Below are 21148 nucleotides of genomic sequence, written 5' to 3' on the forward strand. Positions count from 1 at the left end.
AGAGGACTGCTGTCCGTCGTTTACTGCACGAACGGTAAGTTTCGAGTAATTCTAATGTCTTTAAAGTCTTTAGTAATGATGTCTCTTGTTTTGCAGGGTTCCGGCGATGGCGGATGGCGGGCTGAAGTGAGTTGAAGATGGAGCCCGTGTGATGAATAGAAGCGCCTGGAAGCACGTAAGTAAGCGCTTGTTGCCTGCTTCACGATGCGCTCTAACTGTCTTTTTATTTTGCAGGTACAAGTTCGGGGCGGCTGCAGGGTGCCGGAATACCCACTGGGTTAGATGTGGAAAGGAGTAATGGCACGTGAGTATTAAAGTTCCCCAATGTCTTTAAACGCACCTTGTTTTGTCTTTCAGATGCGGGATGCAGCGCCGAAGGCCTCCGGAGCGGGCGAAGAGTTGGTAAGCTTTTGTCTTTCAGATGCCGGAATGCAGTGTGAAGACCTCCGGAGCGCACGAAGAGTAGGTAAGCCTTTGTCTTTCAGATGCCGGAATGCAGCGCGAGGCGTTGGTGACAGCCGATGGACCAGGTAAGTGAAGAGCTGTCACTGAAGACCGTAATGCTAACCTGTTCTTTCTTGTCTTTATAGGTGTTGCTGAAGACTGGATTCAGAATGGTAAGCCTTTTTCCTTAGGCCCAGGATCAGATGCAGAAGACACGATGAGCGTTCTGCTGCTGAGAATGCAGAATAACGCAAAGCAAGATTCATCCATCGGGTGTGGTTTAAATAGCCTCCTGTAGTGCTTAGGTGTCTCCTTCCACAGCCACGCCTAGGTAAGAAAAGAGTTCCTGCTTTCCAGAAGAGTTCCAGTGTTCTGAATCTAGGGAGTGGCTCCTGCCCCACCCAACAGGAAAAGTAGTTCCAAACAGAAGAGGATCAGAGACTCAACTGGCAGGCAAGTAAGCAGCATGGTCTGCTGCAGGTAAGTCCACCCAAGCATTATGAGCCCGGCGCTTCCAGCGCTGGGACTGGGCATATTTATGAGCCTGGTGCCACTGGCGCCAGGACTGGGTCCAAAAGGTCCCAATTGGGACTGGTTGGCACTCGGAACCTGGGTTATGGATCTGCTTCCAAGGGAGTTGGGAAAACCCTGACCTTTTGGAAGCAGAGATCATGACACCTTGCAGGGCCAGGGCCCCGGCTCCCAGGGAGGCGCATTCCAGATACAGTGGGAGGGCAGGACAGTGTATGCATTCCCTCCCTCACTGTTGGTCAACAGGGCGATCTGCAAGATAAAGGAATCTTGTCATCTCAGCGTCATTCTGATAGGTCCAGGGTGGCCGGCGAGACCGGGGTTCTCCGAATTCCTCGGCCTCACGGACAGACCACCAATTCAGCTTCTGAGGGGTCCAGCTCCTTTTCTATAGCTCTGCTCTCCACCACTCCCTACTCTTCTCCTCTCTCATTAGCTCCTCTCCTTTGCCCTTCCCTACCTGCCTTCACTCCGTTCCCAATCTCTTCTCTCCTCTCTCTGTCTATGTGCCTCGCTCTCCGTTTTTTCCTCTCGCCCTCCTTTCAATACCCTATGTACACTTCGGTACCCTGATGTTATTGCACTGTCTCCGCCTGTCCCTTCCAACAATGCCACCCCTCCTGCTTTGCTCCGCCCTCACCACTAAACCCACTACCGCCTTGTACTCTCTCCATAATTACCTATCATACACTCTCCTGTTCGCTCTCTCACTAATTCACCCATATGATTTCTCTACCTCCTCTCTTTGTATCTTTGACTCTTCTTTTCACCCCCACCCCATTAAACTACATACAACTGATACCACTCTCACACACATTACAAGATCTGCACTCTCATGTGTCACACAATACTGTCAGTCTTCTCGGTGGTCTGCAGTACCATCTGTCCTACACCTGGTCTCTTGATCAATCACCTTGCAACCTGATCTCACCTTAACACATTCCAGTCTCCTCTTTGCTGGCTGGATTTTTATAGCCCATTCAACCCCCTTCCATTACTCCAAATGGGAGGATCGCTCAGGGGCAACGTGCTCACCTTTTAAGCAAGACGCAGAACAACAGAGGTTCGATTCCCTGGATCTGCACTTAGAAACCTCGGGGTATTAAGCACAATATAAATAACCAATTATAAAATAAAAAAATAAGCAGAAAGTTCGAACACAAAAAGTATAAAGCTTCTCTTCCTTCTTGAACAAGTTCTCAGTTCATAAATAGCAGCAATAATAGTCTTCGTCAGGATAATTTTTGCCACACCAATACGTTTCAAAGAAATATTGTTCTGTTGCCACAGCTTTACTCAGCTTTTCTGTAAGTACCACAATCAACATGAATTGTATCTGTCAGGACCACTCTGTTGCACTTCTCCAACGTCAACCTGGTATACTCCCATGCCAGGTCGACTTCTCCAAAGGTTTGTCATCTGGGTACACTCCCCTGCTCGAACAACAGTTCACATCAACAGTGCTTTTGTGGTTTAGATCAACTGTCACAAGGTTCACAACAACTTCACAGTATTCAACAAATTGGAGCTTCAGGATTGACAACAACTCTTCAGGGGAAACAAGATTCACATTGGTTCTCTTTACTATTCTTCCACAAATGATGCTCCTCTCCTTCTGGATATCCCTTCACCGCAAGGGCAGCCTCTTTACCAATTTTGTTTCCCCACTACACCAGTAACCAGTGACTTCCAAGGGTAGGATTTCTTTCTGCTTCTCTGTTGGCTTTGGCAATGTGCATTTTATCAGCTTTCACCATATGTTTGACAGATTGGGGGCAAAAAGTCTCCCAACCCCGTGGCCTTTCACTAGCCCCCTTCTGCTGTTGGCAATATCGACTAAATGGTGCTTTCCTAAGTCTTGGCCTCTCTTGTCTATGGCAATGCTTCTGGGTTTTGACTTTCACCAATAGTCTCTTGGCTTGGGTAATGTGTGTTGGTCTCAGTTTTTACCAATAGTTTCGCTTGGCTTGGGCACAGCTTGTTGATCTTAGCTTTTATCAATGTTGCCTCCTTTCTCTGCTGGGCTTCCTACCAATTCACACTGTTAACAGTACAGTCTTTCACTTTGGTTACAGTGTGTTGCTTTTCACTAGTTAGCGATTCAAAATCACTTTGTGAATCACTTTCTCTCATACGCGAGGGTCGCGTCTGCTGCTTTCCAATTTTTCAGTATTCAAAGTTAAGCTTTGGACTTCTTTCATTCCTATGCGGGTGTCTGGTCCTCGCCGAATACCTGCCTGAGCCATGTGAGCATGGATGGAGCTCTCCGGGGTCACTAAATACCTGTGAACTCACTGGGTAAGGCACCCATCTCCATTCCCCTGGCCGCTCACAGGACTTCTGCTTTTGTAGCTTTCCGCTTCTCGGCAGACTGCTTCCTCCAATCCGCCTTTTTCTGGCGAGATACGTCTAATGAAAAGAATTATAAAAAAATGAATGGTAGATTTGATTGAATTTCGGCTGTTCAAAAATTTGGAACAGATGAAAATTTCAATCAAATATACCATTCGGTGACATTATAGTGAACAATGGGAGCTTGGGTTTCGGGGGTGTCCCCTTCACCCTTGTTCACTATAATGGCACCTGGGGTTGCGGGGGATTCAATACAGTTGAAACAAAATACACATTTAAAAAAGGGACACTGCGGTGCCAGTTCCCATCCACAGAAGTGAAGGGAACTGGCATCGCAGGGAGACGGGGAGTCAGCGGCACACAGCGAAGTGTGCCGCTAAAAGTAAGAAAGAAATGTCAGCAGGAGAAAAAAACGAAAGTCATTTTCGTTCAAATAACTTTCATTTTTTTTTGACATTTCTGATTTGATGTTTTCATGGACATCCTTTGCCTGCGCCACCTACATTGAGAGCGTCTTTTGCTCTGGAGGTCTTCTTATGCACGCCAGCCACCAGAAACTTCCTCTAGGCCCTCGGTTGCACGTCAGCCCTCTGAGTCAGCCTCTCAGGAAGGAAAGCTTCCTTTGCCTTGACTTCCCACTGCACAGCTTCTGCAACATGAGTCTCCCAACGGGCAAGCTTCTTTCCTGCACGCTTCCTGCTGCGCGACCTCTGCCCTTCAGACACCGGGAGGCACAGACCCTATCAGGACCGGCAGCTGAAATCTGCCACACTGGCGTCCCGTTGTCGTCTCCTCCCACTCCAATATGGGCTGCTTGAACGAGTCACACGGCTGCTTCTTACTACTACTGCTCTCCTGCACCTGAGGGGGCTTTTTAAGCCCCCAGTCTCCTTCAGGTGTGGATCATTGAGATTAATGAGACTACTCCTACAACTTTGTACCTCTTCACCCTCTTCCTCATCCCAGTACATAGGGAATGATGGGACTAGAAGTCCCTATTGACATAGTTGGGTTTCTTCATTTGTTTGATTTTCACTTTTATACACACCTTTGTTCTTCCCAATTTTCTTTAAAGGCATTTCATAAGAATCAGACACAAAACTTAATTGACAATGAGAAGCCAATTCTTTTAAGCTGTTATTTTTCTTAGACTTTCCTTCACTGTACCCTTGGGTGTCAGAGAGGTCTCGAGTTTTCAAGTTTTAATATCTTTATAATGAGTTTTATTCTTCCCAAAGCCTGAGAGTTTATAATTGGTCTCATTCTTATTTACAGGCAGATCTTGTGGAATGGCTAAATGGTTACTGCAACAAGCTATTACATACTTTGGCACTATGGAGTTATCCTCCCCAAAAGATGGCAAATACCATGTCTCATCCCACAGATTCCTCTCCCTTCCCTGGGCCTTCTCCCGGGTGAGCCTCCCGCAGAATACCACCACCAATCTCAGGATCAGAAAGCGTCTGCCTTTCTCCGGCCACCTTGGAGGAGATTTTAGGCTGAGAATTAGTGAGGAATTTGTAAGATTCATCACAACTCTCACAGAGAAGGTCTCCACCTGTTGAGGTGCAATGCAGTGTGAATCCCCCCCCCAAGGCAGGAGTACTACGAGATGCAACCCCACTGGATACAATGGAACTCTCAGGAGCTGTACAGTAGAGACAACAGAAGGGTGTTATGTTTCATAAATTCAATGAGTTTAAGAGATAAACAGAACAATACTCTCTTCTTATCTCTCAGAGGTTCTTCCATAGCTTAAATATGGTTGCCCCTTTGTGGGTTTTAGGAAGTACATTGGTAGGGGTAACAATTCAAAGTATGTGACTAGTCAGACAATACAAGAATAACTAATTCAATAAGGTGCTAGCAAGCTCTTCCTGAAGAAGGATTCCGTGTCTGTAGTAGCAAGGACCTGGTCAAGGTAAGAGAGTGAACGAGTCAGACTGTGTCTCGCCTGTCTTGTATCCCAGTATGTTTCTGGGTGTTTGTTATTACAGCAGCGTGATGCATGCTGCCATAATTAGATTAAGGGACCTTTCCTGTAGGAGCCTGTCCGATCTTCTTATCTATATCCCATTATCGCCAGGCTGATATCTTTGACCGCCCGGGGGAGAACGGGCATCCAGGAGGCACCAGGGGCTTCAGTAAGTCTCACGATAATAACATGGAAATCGTGGGCACTGCCAGGGCAGGAGCGTCCTGCTCCTAACAGGCAGGTAGCAAAGCAAGTGCCATTTTATCTTCCTATCACAACCACCCATGTTTTTTGCGTCCTCTTGACAGGCAGGCATCTGTGTCATTACCTTGTGTTCTGCCCTTAAACCAACAGACTTTCTCTGGCTCACCTTACTCTAGTGGTCTCCTCTTTTCCCCCCCTTGCATTTCCTTGACCTTTGCCTTATTTCTCTATCTTGTCCCTCTTTGTTTGGTCATTCCATTCTCTCCCTCTCACTACCTTTTGTTTGCACTTTTTCTTGACCGCCTTTTCCCTGATCACCTTCTCAATCATTTCCTCTCTCTCGACCCTTAAATGTGTTGCCTCAACGTTGTTTTTTTTCACATCTATTCGGCCTCTCCTTTATGCTCTTATAGCCTCGCCTTCTGCCCCTGGTTGTTTTCCAACTCCTTTTGTCTTTCTCTATCCCCATTCTTTTCCCCGCCTTTGATCTCGCTTTTACCTTCATCAATTGCGCTCTCCACTCCTCCCTTCTCCTCCAGTCTTCCCTCCACCTTTCTTCCCTTTCTCCCTTTTCTGCTCCCTCCTCTTCACTTCTACTCTCTTTTTCACGTCCAGTCCGCTTCCACCTACTTTCCTCTTTCTTCCTCTTCCGTTCTCTTTCCTCCACTCCTGCTCCTCCTCCTCTCTCCTCTTGTTCACTTTATTCTGTGTACCTCTGTCCCTGCCTCGCTCTCACCGTTGGGACCTTTCTGCGCTTCCAGGCCCCAAACTCCTTTTCCTCCTGTACTTCCAACTCGCAACCCACTTGTGCAAATAAAGCCCCCATTGATACCCAGAGGATCCCAGGTTGGTCAAGGCGATGAGTGTGTTCAGCTGTGTATGGGGTAGTGTTTGTGATTGACCAAATATCTTTTGAATTAGAGCACTGGCAGCTGAAACCCACTAAGTCCTTAACCAGCTCTGCAGACCAATCTTATCCGAAGGACCAGGTGGCATGTTTGTTTTCCATTTTATACATTGACTGATTCTGAGGGGATCAAAGCTTAGTGACTTAAACTGGCCCTTCGGATAAACTTTACCCTTTTTTACCCTTTCTTTGTGTAAACCAGCTCTCTCGCATAATCTGCACCTCTACGAACTACAGGACCCTTGGTTGCTATTATGTTAGCTTGCTGATATTGTCGCCTCTTTACATAATACTTGTTTGGCATTATGCTAGATGTTAAAGAGGGTATTGTGCCCTTATGCTGCCCATGGGACTTGAGACGATTAAGCTGTGGATCACATGTTTAGCTATGGATGGACTGTGGCAACTGGGGAGCCTCCTGTACTTCCTATAGGACTTGCTTCATGGAAGGGGTGGCATGCTGTGGCCGCTAGGGCCAACCCAGCTCCATCCTCTAGCCTCACAGGTGGGATTTCATTTCAGAAGTTAGAAGCCCACTTAAAGAACAGTGAGGTCTTTTGACACAATACTTTTTATGGTGAACAGATGAAGCATTTTCTGGTGGATTTGTTTTAAATTCTATGTATTTCACCCTTTATCTTTTTGTATATCTGGTAGAATTTCTACCCCTCATGTCTTAGAGGGTGGCATTAAGGCTGAGTAATCATATTTACCAAGGTAACATTTAACACTACACCATTGTTTTCATAGCAAAACATAAATTCCCTTTAACTAGTTCTTTGCTCTTTTTTCAGTCGGACGGTAAAGGCCATGCCAATGCAGGGGATGCCATATATGAAGTGGTGAGCTTGCAACGAGAGTCAAAGCGTGATGAGGTTCCCACCAGCCCAACAGGCGGGCCGTTGTCCCCACAAGAAGATGATGAACCAGAGGAGGGTAAGAAAGCAGCTCTTAACAAGGCAGATAATTGTTAGAACAAAACCTATGTGACTTATCAGTGAAGGTTCCATTATTTGATTCCTGAAAACACAGACCGAAGTGAAGAAAGGAGGTTGGTATCGCTTTCCGCTCAGAAATAAGCAAAACAAATGCTGTTGACCACTGTGCGTTCTATTAAGGTTAATTCACAGGACTGATGGAAACACCGTTTGGTCCCAGGCTTTGAAAAAAGGGTGTGTCAATGAAGTTGATTGCTGTGCGATTAGAAATCAGCAGGCCTCACCACTGGCTAGGCCTCACCATAATGGGAAGCCAATCTTTCTCTAAAGTGCTAATTCCTAGGTTTTCCCATTAAGGCTAAAGCTTTTGATTACTTCCCTCCCTCACGCCCACCACTCATTTAACTGCTCGGAATTGAGGAAGTGACTTTGTGCCAGTATTTAAAAGTTTTAGGATGAATTTGTACATATTTTGTGTTGATTAAACAGTGTCAGAGGCTCAGGTCTCAGATCTTGTGTCCATAAATCCATTGGATACACTAACCTTGGTACTGCAAGTGAGAGAGAAGCACACATAAGGCATAGAAGGGGTGAAATGGCCCAAGTTCCCAGTTTCATAATTTCTCGCTCAGAAAAATGCTCCATATTCATTTTTTCTTTTTTGGCTAAAAACTTTGAAACAATTTGTCTTTTTCTTGAGACGATAGTCTCTAAATATGGGGAATTTTAACAGCTCCTCTCCGCAAGCCAGTAAGACCGCTCTAGTTTGACTTGTTAGAAGTCTGTAACTGATTGTGTTACTGTCTTATCTTTTGTTTAAATGTAGTCCTTTTCCTCCCGCCCAACTCTTTTTTTGGGATTTGGTTCAATCTCATATGCATGTTTTGAGGGTTTTTCTGTGAGTGAGCAAAATATGCTTAATTGATATTTTCTCATACACTTTTACCAGAATGTTTTGTTTCCTAACTGGATAGAGTTTCAGCCACCATTCCCATCAATGAAGTACTGAGTAGATTGTAGCTTAAGTCAGGAGACCTAGGTATTTCCTCCAGTTTCTGAACCACTCTGATCTGAAAATGCCTGATGCGTCCAAATTCCAGATATTTTATTGAAAATGGATGTTGAAATATGCCATTTTCTGTTGTTGAAGTTGGAAGATTGCACCCTTACTGTCATGAACCTATATTTGTATGTTGTACTTGGGTTTCTTTTTCAAAAAAGAGACAGAAGGTCCACAAGCGTAAGCGTACATCACCTATAAATGGAATGCCTGACAATGTATTCTGCTCTGCAAGATCACAGGAAATGTCAACCTTGAAGTTACAAATATGTGGGGGTTGTACAGCAAATTAATTTTTGGGAGAAAAATCCAACAGACGTATTTTAAAGATTAAAAGCAGGTGACCAGAAGTGTATTTTAGTAGATTCTGCATGGTATTTAGGTATTGTTTATGGGCAGAGCCCATTCTGGTTTGTCAGCTTACTCCTCCAGGAAAGGGGCGGGACAGCAAAGAGGGGGTACAGAATTGTCATTTGAAGCAGCACCTGGAATATAATGGCTTTACCTGGGAGTTCATGAGGCAGTATTTTGTATGATCACTATTATTGAGGCATGCAAGTCCATATGTTGCATACAATTGAAGTAACTAGGTTTCTGATGCTTGTGAATCTGCTTAGAATCACATGATGTGCTTATAGTCTGACATCTAGTGATAATCGCGGAGTATTCTATCTTTCCTTTGAAGATCGAAAGGGGACGTTGACATGGGCGTGACTGTAACACTATCCCCAATGTGACGTGTAGTGTACCCATGCGACTGGGAATCCCTCTGGAATGGGCGTTCACCCTAAAAAACATACCGCCATCGACACAACGTCCATGGGTGCACATGCACCTAAGGCCTCAGTGGAGTCACTGACCGCAACTGCGCCGTCAGGCGTGTCGAAACCTTCGATACAACCGCCGAAAATTCACAAAAGCCTTGTCGCTATCATTTCTGCTCCGCAGAGCACAAGGGCGCACCCCCTCTCGTTGAGAGGATTATTCTGAAGCCCCCAGCCTCTCTCCATGGTGTTATTTGGAAAATCTCCCCTCCTGGGCAAACTTTTCCGCCTCCAGACCCTTCTGCCTCTTCCCTACGGACTAGATAGAGGTTTGAGCAATACATGGACAAAATGGCCCAGTTTATTGACTTTTCGGATAGGTACTTTACACCAAAAAGACCCAGGGAAGTGGACTTCTGCCCCATTCCTTACAAACTGCAGAAATTGCCCATCTCTGCACGGGGAAACCAGGACAATATCCTGGATGTCCCAGAGGACCCACCACAGGAGGATACTCATGAAGACATTAATCCTTTTGCACAAGATACGGCTGATCAAGACCCAAACTGGGATCAGGATCAGGCACAGGATCAGGCCCTTGGCTATCACCGACGCATACCCCTGACTTGGACGTCATCTGCCTAGATCCCCCTTCTGCTCTTCCAGAGAGGGATTTGTCACCTGTTGACGACCAGATGTTGTTTAATGCTATTCTAAAAAGAGCAGCCAATCATTTCCAAATTGCAACACATGAGACCGCTCCAGACTCAGACTTCGTGGTGGATACCTCAAAGAGAAGGCTCCGACTAGTCAAGCCATGCCCCTACTGAACTCTATAAATAGGTGCCTGGCTCCTTCCTTGCTGTTCCCGTCTCTCACACGGGCGGTCAACCCCCGGGTTGAAAAATTATTCCGCCCATCACCTTCTGACCCACTCTACATAAGGGGTCATGCTACACCAGATTCCTTGGTTGTCACTGCACTCGGAAGAGAGCGGATGTTCCACTGTCTTCGGCTAAATCCCCTCCAGACAAAGACTGTAACAAGCTTAATGCCCTCGGTAAACAGGTCACCGCCTCTGCTGCCTACTCCTCAAGTATCGCATACAATACCACTCTCCTTGTGGGTTACAGTGATGTACAATTGGGCTTAGTTCAGAATGGTCTTCAAGAAGTTCCAGAGCCCACCCGATAATGCCTGCTGGCGGTCGTGGCTGAAGGCAGGCAAGTCACTCATAACATATTGAAGAACACCCTGGACTCTGCTGAGACCGCTGGACGCACACTAGCCCAGGATACCTTACTTAAGACACGCCTAGTTAAAGAACTCCAGCTTTAAACCCGAAACTCAGACCTCTCTGATAAACAAGCCAGTGGAGGACTCCAACCTTTCTGGGAAGGCTGTTGATGATGCCCTGGAGATGGCTAAGAAAGAACACGAAAGTGCTCTTGTAAGTGCCTGTTATACTTGTGGAACACTGGAGGCACGTAATTATCAACACACTCAATCTTAAAGCAACTATACTATCTGTGAGGCCCCGCCCCCTGCCGAGCACTACACTACACTACTAAAGGCACACGCGCATCCCAAGGAAGTGCCCTTGTAAGTGCCTGTTACGCCTCTAGAACGCTGGAGGCACGTAATTATCAATGCTCTCAATCTTCAAGCGCTCTAAAACACTTGTGTATGAGTGCGATACAAATAAAAAAAATATATATCATAACGGTGTGTTTTGGACTCTAAATAGTATATTGCCTTAACCACTTAGTGCAGTTATAGTATTATACGGTACATATAAGCTTATTAAAAGGCTTTTGATTTCTATACTAAATACTATCTGTGAGGCACCGCCCCCTGCCGAGCTCTAGACTACTAAAGGCACGTGCCCGTGCCCGCCAAGGAAGTGCCCTTGTAAGTGCCTGTAACGCCTGTTGGGCCGGGGGGCGGTGGACAGTATTTGTGGTTTTGCTTATAAGTTCTGGTGTGGACGTGCTGACTGTAAGAATTAATTTCTCCCATGGTAATGTGTTTTAATTGGTAACACGGCGAAGTCGCCTCCGTGTATGTTTTTGTTTCACATAGTGAGCTTGAGTGAACTTCGGAGGAGGGTCTTCACGTCTATGTCAGTCGAATGTGAACAGACTTGGGAACTTGAACCAGGGATAGGCATTGCTAAAGAAGGGGGTTTGAATATTTTGTTAGCCCGTCTTCTTATGCTCCTAATTTGAGGGGCTTATCTCACCTGTGTTACGTTTGTCTGTGACCGTATAGAATAAACAAAAGGTTCTGGATGCTTACTGTGGGACACATCTACAACGGTTGACGCTGCAGTAATAGGAATAAGTATCTCATTTACTAGTGTGTCTGAACGGGCATTCTTTTTCTGTTAATTTGATTGTTGTGTATGCGCAAGCGAATTAGAACAGTATACAAAGCCAACTTAAGTCTGGAACGGTGGTTACTTATATATGACTAATTACCTTATCTAGACCTATTTCCTGGACATTGTACCTTTATCAAGCACAAACACTATGGTCCGAGGCCTACACAGTGGTAGGAAGCTACACTTGAATACTGACACAGGTCTTCTAGATTGGGACCACATGTCTCAAAATCATGGTTTAAGTGATTCTGATCAGGTGATGATGCCTGTTGAGGAATCACAGGCGTGGACGTTATTGGATGATGAGCCACAGGATGGCCCACTCACTAATTCCATAACTGGCCAGGATGTTGAGAACGCTCTAGCCAATATGGCTTGTGCCAAGGTACACCATCAAGGGCATGTTGTAAATTAACCTATTAGCTATGCCTTACATGAATTGAATGATATTGATGACATTGATAACTATCAGGGAACCACACCGGATAATTTTACATTTGTTCTGAATAATATATCATTAATCATAAATCAAGAGGAACAATTTAAGAATCAGATATCTGATGTTTCCATGATGGCCCCTGCCGTACATGCAGAATTGGGGAAGCGCATCAGATTATCCTTAGGACCCTCCACAACCGTCTCTCAAAAAATGCTGGGTGTAGAGGAAGTATTCCTATTTAACAAAAGACATTGTAACATCCAACTGCAGTCCTCACCCTCTGGCTCTATGCCACATGATATTGGTTATTTACCTTCTGCCAGCTCCCCAACACACGTTATAAAAAATGTACACTTAAATACTGAGTTTCGCACCATGAATAATCAAGGGTATCATGGGGCTGGATTGGCTCCGAACCACTTTAGTGACGACAATGTCCCAGGGGTATCTACGGCTACTTCACCTGATTCTCATGACTAAGGTATACCTGATAATTATTCCTTTCCAGTGCTTACCCGCATCCTCAATATATTGGACAAAGGACATGAAACAACCCACTGTGAAATCCATGAGATAAAATTGTCATTATCAGATATTTTGGGAAAACGTAATAAGTTGGAGGTTTTTTTTCTCGCTTATGAAACATTCGCTTCCCTATCAGCTGGACCTAAATATGCTGAGAAGCATTGCGCAAAGCACGCTCAAGCAGTGGAGGCTGTTCCACTAATAGACAGCAAAGTTTATTCCTACGTTGCTGCGGTAGCCAATGTTGTTCCTAGAACTGTATCTAGTCAAGAGGGATCTATTGATATTTATCACAAGTTGCAATCTTGAACAGGGAGCATTGAGGCAGACATGAAAATCTTAATGGAAGTGCAAGTGGAAGGGCATAGCGGTTCCATAGAATCTGCGCAATTGTGTGAGATGGGCACACATACGCCCTTGGTTGACCCTAGTAGTCCCATCTGCGTTAACTGATCTAATCGAATTAGAAGATAACACAGGCAGTCGGTTGCACGAGGTGGAAGTCCTCGATACTGGGAACCAAGGCAGCTCTGAAACATTTCTCTCGCGTAGAGCGAAGCGCCTTGCGCTAAGAGCACTACAGAGAAGAGCAAATAGGAAGAAACTACAAGCAGTATTAAGCAAAGAAACTAAAAATCAAACCTCCAAAAAATAAATGCGCATAGCTCTAATGTAAAAAATATTTGCAATATCCCTTATGACGACAAATTGTTAGACTTGAACCAGCTTAATAGTGAATGCAAATCACTGTTGTAAATTAAAAGATGAGAAGCATAGTATGCCTAAGGAGGCTGCTCTAGCTGATGATGAAAAAAACAAAAATAAAGATAAGGCTACAGCAAACGCACCAGCTACGTATGATAGCACAGCGGCTGTAGGTAATAAACTAACAGAACCCAGTAAGACGCTAGGAAAATGCACAATTAACTATAACAGACAAAAGCAAACTCAGCTATTGAACGTTTTTTCTATAACAGGTAATAAATAATGTCATGGCTCAGAGTCTTATAACACAAACCTTGGTACTTCAGATAATAGTGTGGATTCCAACTCACTTAATAAGGATAAAGCTACGGCATCCGAACCAGTAATGCAACAAAATGAAAATAACTCTGAAATAATTCTCTTGCAGCCAGAGGGGTTATCCTCGGATAAACATATTGGTAAAGTAAAGGATAACTCTGGTAGTAATCTCGCTGATCAAACGAATAGTGCTGCAATGACTCTGCAGTGCCTATGGGTAGCTTGCAGCTTAAGGCTGGTTCCGCTGACCCAGTTCTGCCTAAACTAAAGCACACTTCTAGCGGTGTTCATGAAGACGTAAGGAACTGTGCTTTACAAAAGCCTAAGTGCGCAGCTCTGACTGATAACTCTGAAGATGAGCATACTCATGTACTTCTTCCAGATCTGCCGAACATTATGGGGTGGGATAGTGACCCAGCGATAAACGGTAGGTCCAGATTAAATCGGACCTATATGCTAAATGCATATAAACAAATTCCATCCCTAAGAACACTTATATCGTACAATATGGACTGGATAACTCTTGCAGTAAATAACAATGACTGCATGATATGTCAGTTTCACTCAAATATAATTATGAAACTCATATGGCAGCAAAAAAGTGATATTGTCCAAATAGGTCTTACTCCATTCATATTCAAATCGAAAGAAGAAGCCTCTACATTTGTGGAAACTCAGGTAGCACCTGATAATGAAACTAATAGTTTGCTTACAAATAATGGCAAACCTATTGTAGCAAATTAAGAGTTGTTAAATCAATTCACTGCATTTGCCTCTGCTATCAAGGATCTCACATGGCATGAGCCTCTTTTGGGTAGCTTATCAACACATGAAAAACCTAGTCCAGAAGCGTAGCCGCAATCTTCTTAGTTTTAATTGTTGGAATTCTTGCACGTTTAGGAACTTTGAATCATGGTTCAATTTGACTCCTGCAGAAAACAACCCCTCAATAATCTTATTACAGTAGACCAGGAAAATCCAGAATGTTTTTTTATGGCTATGATTCATATACTCAACCTGCCACAAAAGGAGTCTCAGGGAGACCATCTGGTGGACTTGCTATCCTAGTTAATAACAGTATGAGGGTGTCTTCTACTTTGATTTATGGTAAGGATGATTTGCTTGTGGTGGAACTAGTTACTCATGGGGATACAAAAATATCCTTTCTGATCGTCTGTATTTATTGGAACCCTGCAAAATATTCACAATTCCATATGTTGAACAAATTGGATGTTATCCTGGAAAGAGGCGCTAATTCGAACTATAAAATAGTAATTGAGGGGCCTTTAACTCCACATGCACAGAGCAAGCCACAGGTAACTTCCACGTCACGTACAAATGTGATCCGTGCTCTCATATAAGAGAACGAAAATGGGTCAGTTATTTTCTAGAGTGGGATCTTCAGATAGTTGACACAGACCTTAATAGCTGTAATTATATGTGGTCCAGAGGTGGAAGTACGTCTTATATTGACTACTTTTTTTATTACAATGCAGCTTTTAAATACCTGTGAACAAGTGGCAGTTATAAATCCATTCTTGGGAGATCATATGCTTATTAAATTGACTGTGAGACTTTCACATGGCTTGTACAACAAGGTGCCATCCGTTTCACTGCTGGAAATGGAGCAACACCTTCTTTCAGTGCATTGGAATCCTAAGTTGTGTCGTAAACTCATTCATAGGATCAGTCTGGAAAACAGGCTTGTAACAGATGGCTTGTGGAATGGATTGCATGCCTCCCGGATAGAGGAGCAGAATGCTTCCATCATCAAGTACCATCTGAGTAAAATTGCTAATGAAAGAACTACGACAATTCAAGTTCAGGTACACATACACAATTATAACTCAGAAGTTGCTATCCTAAAAAGAGTTCTGAATATAACATCATTTAGAAGCCTTTAAAAGCAAATCTGTCAAACCTAAATAAAACGAGATCAAAAGGATTAAGAATGAGTTATATATTGCTGACAATCAGTGTATCATTTATAATCTGATTAAACACAATTCCAGAAATGTGTGGGCGGCTTTGAGAAGCAAGACAGTGGGCAGTCAGGCCTCGCTGCAATCCTCCATCTCTGCTGAGGTGTGGACAAAATATATAGCCTCAAAATACCAAATTCCGATTAAATATTCTAATGTGGCATTCGAGAACCTAACCACCTTGAACCTGGGGCGGTGTCTGTGGTCTCAAACGGACATAGTATGGGCGATCTCTAAGCTTAAATTCTCTAAAGCAGCTGGTCCTGATGGGATTCCACTGTGTGTTTTAAAAACTGACCCTGCATTTTGAGAGGCTATACTTGGACTCGGATACAATTGCATTTCTTTATCAAATTCCATTCCAGTGTCATTGCGCTCGGCCATTATTATACACATTTATAAAAAGGGAAATCCTATGGATTCGGGGAACTTTAGACCGATCGCGCTAACCGATGCATCCTCTAAAGTCTTTTCAATACTTATACAAGAGGACTTAAAACAACACATTCACAAGCACAATACTCTTTCTCGGTACCAGGTAGGCTTTCGAAAACAGTTGAGGTATGCACTTAATGCGACTATCTTAGCGCATAGCTTGGAGAAAACGAAATGCTCTGATTGTGGGCCGGTCTATATTGCCGCTTGGATATGACGGCGGCATTTGATAGAGTGATTCGGAATCATCTATGGAAGTAAATGTCATTGCTAGGAATTCCCCTGCACTTAATAACCACAATTGCTAAGTCAAACAAACTATAGGGTTAGACTAAATCAGGAGGGGGAACTCACTGATCCAATAACAACTCCTACAGGTGTTAAACAGGGCTGTAATTTAGCTGCAGTCTTGTTTAACCTGTATATGTGTGATTTAAATGAAGTATGGAACCAAGGGAATATATTTCCTGTTAGATTGGGCAAATTATAACTGAATTGGATGGCCTTTGCAGATGATTTAATGTTTTTTTGTCCGGACGCCTTTCGGCTTCCAAAATGAATTACATCTCTTTGCTTCATTTGCGTTGTAGTACAATCTACAGGCCAATCCCTCGAAATGGCACATTACGATCTTCACCAACAGAAGAAAAAAAATCATTATGTTTAAATGGACAATTGAAGGTACCCAGGTTGATTGTGCATTATCCATACGTTACCTTGTATATAAACTCGGGGGATACCGCTGAGTCAGATGATTGTCAATCTTTATCCTACCTCAGTGGCAAGATATGATTTAAGAATAAAGAAACTCTTAGTAAGGATTAATGTGAACTCGCAAGAGTTGGGTGCACTTTTGCCTAGAGTGAAGAAGAAGCATTATGACTACGATTGGTATCACAACGGAGAAAAATAAGGAGTATAAGCTTCATAAAGAATATGCTCTGTTTGTTTGGAAAAGAGGACTTAGATCTCCGTATCTCCTTAAGTTTCCGTGCGAGAGGGCACGATCATTGTACATGCGATTTTAAATTGAATCAGTACTTAACTAACTAACACATACAAAACTGGCAACGGGATGTGGCCAATAGTAACATGGGCATGTGTTGCTTTTGCCATTGTATGAACAAATGAGAAACTTTAAAACATTTGACCATATTTTGCTTGTATTTTGAAAATATTTGATCGATTGAACTTGAAAAATGTATGTTAAGCAAATCTGGGTTTTCTAGACAATTTCTATTTATTAGGTGCATGGTGGGGGATAACACCTCACTGGTCTTAGCATTGTCTTGTCTATTGGCAGTAATTAATAACAAACTACTAGAAATTATAAAGGTCTAGGGACTGAGAGTGCATCTATGATAGTAGGAATAACCTGGAAGCCTTGGTCTCCTATTTAGGTTGTGAATAATGATGATTAATGTTGCTATCTTGCATGAATACATATGCAACTGTTGTACATAGTGCACCAATTACTTAATATATGTTAATGGCTGCATATTTATTACTTAAAAGAATGGTTTGAACTAAAAAGTCATAATATTTCCATCTTTGGTGTCGTCAATTGCAATAGAGGTTGTGCAAGTAATTGAAGAAAAGGATAATAATGGACTTGGGTACTTTCTGTTTTTATCTACATTTATGCAGCGTGATCTGTAGAAGTGTTGGAGTGAGTAAAATGTAGTTTGAAAATCAAAAAATATGAAGACGACAGACAATGGTGTATTGTTTTTTTAGTGGTTTGTTAATTTCGTTTCAGGAATTTGTATACATCTGTTTTATATATGTCTGAGAAATGTATGTATTTTCTGTATTTTTTATGCATTGTCGCTTAGCTAGATCACGGTTAAACCCGTCCACCAACGTGGAGGCTCTAACTCATGCCGGTCCTTTCGTGGGCAATCTTTTTCCCATCCTCCCCAAGGACAATACGGCTCAGGGAATACCCCTGGTCCTCCTGCCAAGGTTCATCTGGTTGTCGTCAACAAAGAGGCCCTCGTAGAAGCAAGTGTAGAGGGAGGAACTCTACTCCTAGAGGCTCACCAGCCTCGACCTCAAAGTGACTCGGCGGTTCGGGTCCCCTCCCACGCTTCCCCAGTCGGGGGTTGCTCGCCATCATTCATCCGCGCTTGGGAAGGGATCACATCAGACCAGTGGGTGCTAAAGACCGTTGCCCAGGGATACCACATTGAGTTTCTCCGGCCACCTCGATACCACCCACCAAGAAGCAGACGCCTGTCGCCAGAACACCTGTGCATCCTGCTCGAAGAGGTTCAGGTCCTCTTGGGAAAGGGCGCCATAGAAGTCCTCTCCATTCTTCAGGTAAACAAGTGTATTTATTCAGTGTACTTCCTTGTACCCAAAAAGAATCTCACCATGCGCCCTGTTTTAGATCTGCGCCCGGCGAACAAGTATGTCGAATTTCAAAAATTCACTGCAGCAGGGGGATTGCATGTCCACAATGGAAATGAAAGATGCATACTTTCATATTTCAATTTTGCCAGCGCACAGAAAGTACCTCAGGTTCATTATAGAGTACAAACTCTATCAGTTCAAGGTTCTTCCCTTCGGCATTGCCTCAGCACCATGGGTATTCATGAAGGTACTGGCAGTAGTAGCTGCTCACCTGCTCAGGCAGTCCATCCCAGTCTATCCTTACCTCAACGACTGGCTCATAACAGGGGATTCGTACGGAACATGCCAATCAAATACCCAGAAGACAGTAGATCTCCTCTTCAACCTAGGTTTCTCTATCAACGAGATAAAATCCAGTCTAAACACCAATCAAGTCAAACAGTTTCTGGGGGTTCGAATTCAGACCGAATACGGCCTGTCTTTCCCTCCTTCTTTCTTCTATTGCTAGCAGCTCTGGATTCGAGTCAGGCGTGGCTGAAGACTGGATGCTGACTGCAGGCACGGTGAGCATTACGCTGCTGGATGCAGAATAACGCGAAGCATGTGCTGCTGTTCGGGCGTGGTTTAAATAGCCTCCAATGTAGTTCCAGGTAAGAAGTCCCTAGAACCACACCCGAGTAAAAAATAGTCCCTGTAGTAAAATAGTCCCATCCAGGCCTCACGTTGGCTTGGATTCATTTGCAGCATGGTCTGCATGAGGTAAGTAAAGTCTATGAGCCTGGTGCCCATGGCGCCAGGACTGATTTCTATTATGAGCCTGGCGCCTAAGGCGCCAGGACTGAACCCAGACAGCCCCCAGCCGGGGCTGCTGGGGTTTTATTAAATATCTGGATGCCTGCTCCCGCGGCTGATGGGCCTGATCCGGATGCCCGGGGGTAGGCATCATGACAAAGCCACTTAAAAATCACACTCTTAATACACCACACCACTTCCCTTAAATTCCAGACAAGTTAAGCTCACAAAAATGAAGTGGGAGCAAAATAGCACGTCAGCAATTTAAAAGGGAGGGAAAGACAAAGCTAATAAAAATGAAGCACCCCAACAGGTAAGTACTCAGGGCAATAGAGCAAGAGGAACTACAGTGATAGAATCAGGTAGAAAAGGCTTAAGGCCAAAGTCAATAAGACAAAAGTCTTTTGCTCAAGATCACACGGTTCAGGGTAGTTCGTGGTAAAGTTTGTGCCACGGATTTCAGACGAGGTTGGGTGATAGAAATGTTAGTTCAAAGAGAAGAGAAGGACAAGCCCTCGGGTTGGAGAAAGATTTCACACACTTTCCCCGCGACTGAACGAAAAGAGCAACCGGGTTTGCGCAGTACCTTAAAACGGAGAGGAAGCTATAGCTGAGGCGGACGTTCCTGGTAGTTCCTGCAGGGTCACGTTTCCTGAATCGACTGTCGGACTGACACGAAGTAGGAAGACTGGAGGGTCCTGCACTACCCAGGGAAGAAACCAGCAGCAGAGCAAAGTAACAAATAAAAGGTGCGCTCCTTAAAACCCAAGCAGGGTCCGACCTTCCTGGCTATCCGGCCCACTGTAGGTCTGTACAGCGAATTCGACCAGAGGAGGGGTCCTGGCTTGCCGTTTGGACGAACTGGTTGGTCCCACCAGCTCAAGGGAAAAAGTTTCCTGGAGGATCTTCTCTGTCATCGGATTCTGAAGATTCGCATCTGCAGCAGGGCTTCACCGGGCGGTTCAGTCGTTGAAGGGGTCCTCTTCCATCAGCTCCTCGTTGGTTCTTTCGTTCCAGTGGTGACTGTGCCTTTCCAGTCCCAGAGACCTGCTTTTTATGCAGTTATCCCCCATTCATACAGCCTGGCTGTCAATCACACAGTAGGGTGGCTGTCCTGGCAAGGACAGTCCCCTTAGCCAATCAGATAGAAGTGCGACTTGGGTTACCAAGGGAACCCATGGCAGGAGTCCGAAGCCCCCTCCCTCACATCCTGCCTAACCAGACTTTCAGGAGCCTTAAGGAGGGCTTCTGTGCAGAAGCCCGTGAAAAGAGGGCGAACAAAGGAATCAACCCTGGTTTGGCGCGCAGAGAGGAACACGAAAAAGACTTTAACAAAAAGAAATGGCGAATAAACCCAGCTGGAGCCAAAATAAAATGTATTTGGTCAAGCGGGTCTATGTTCGAGGCTAATATGATAGCCTAAAACAATACCATGGCTATATAAGATAACCGCGGTAGAAAAGTTATGGTAGTTACCGCTGCCACTAGCCAAGTCTTGATGTAAAGGGAGCAAAACAGTGCTCCAACAGACACAGATAAAAAGGGATAGGAATTAACCCTTTTCAATACTCCATGTAAGATGGGGTGTACTGGGTAGTTTAAAGAGACTACATAAACGTAATGGCAACTTTACATGTTTCTGGGAGACAGTAGTCAGTGCCAGAAAAATGGAGTCAGTGGGAAGTCTAAAAGACAACCCTGTGTCACTGCACTGAAGGTGCTGTGTAACACGCGCAGAAAATGGTGCTCATGGAGTAGGCGAGGCTCCAGAGCCCAAGATCACACAAATGGTAAAAACACACACAGCAAAACACATGTAAGAGTGGGAAAAAGGCTCACACTCTTACCAGGTGAAAAAAAATCCTAGAAATTCAGCAAAGCTGCTGAGGGACTCATTAGGTAAGGGAAATTAGCCATTTATGAGAATTCTCCCTAACAGGTCTGAATAACATTTTGCTTCGTCCTAGATGAGGCAGGTTTCACGTCTCCGCCCTATGGTATTGTTTGGTGGAATCACCCACAAGGATGGAGGAAAGGGG

The 21148-nt window shown here is 44.3% G+C and overlaps 1 protein-coding gene across 1 annotated transcript in view; it reads left to right on the plus strand.

Moving 5' to 3' along the window:
• The window catches only part of RABGAP1L (RAB GTPase activating protein 1 like), a 3056406-nt gene that overhangs the window by 1179315 nt on the left and 1855943 nt on the right, over window positions 1-21148 (plus strand). The window contains exon 13 of the mRNA XM_069641102.1: window positions 7208-7349. Within this exon, the coding sequence (XP_069497203.1) occupies window positions 7208-7349 (142 nt within the window). The remainder of the gene's footprint in view (window positions 1-7207; window positions 7350-21148) is intronic.

Source organism: Ambystoma mexicanum, chromosome 1q (assembly GCF_040938575.1).
Source record: "Ambystoma mexicanum isolate Mex_15411 chromosome 1q, UKY_AmexF1_1, whole genome shotgun sequence".
Classification (NCBI taxonomy): domain Eukaryota; kingdom Metazoa; phylum Chordata; class Amphibia; order Caudata; family Ambystomatidae; genus Ambystoma; species Ambystoma mexicanum.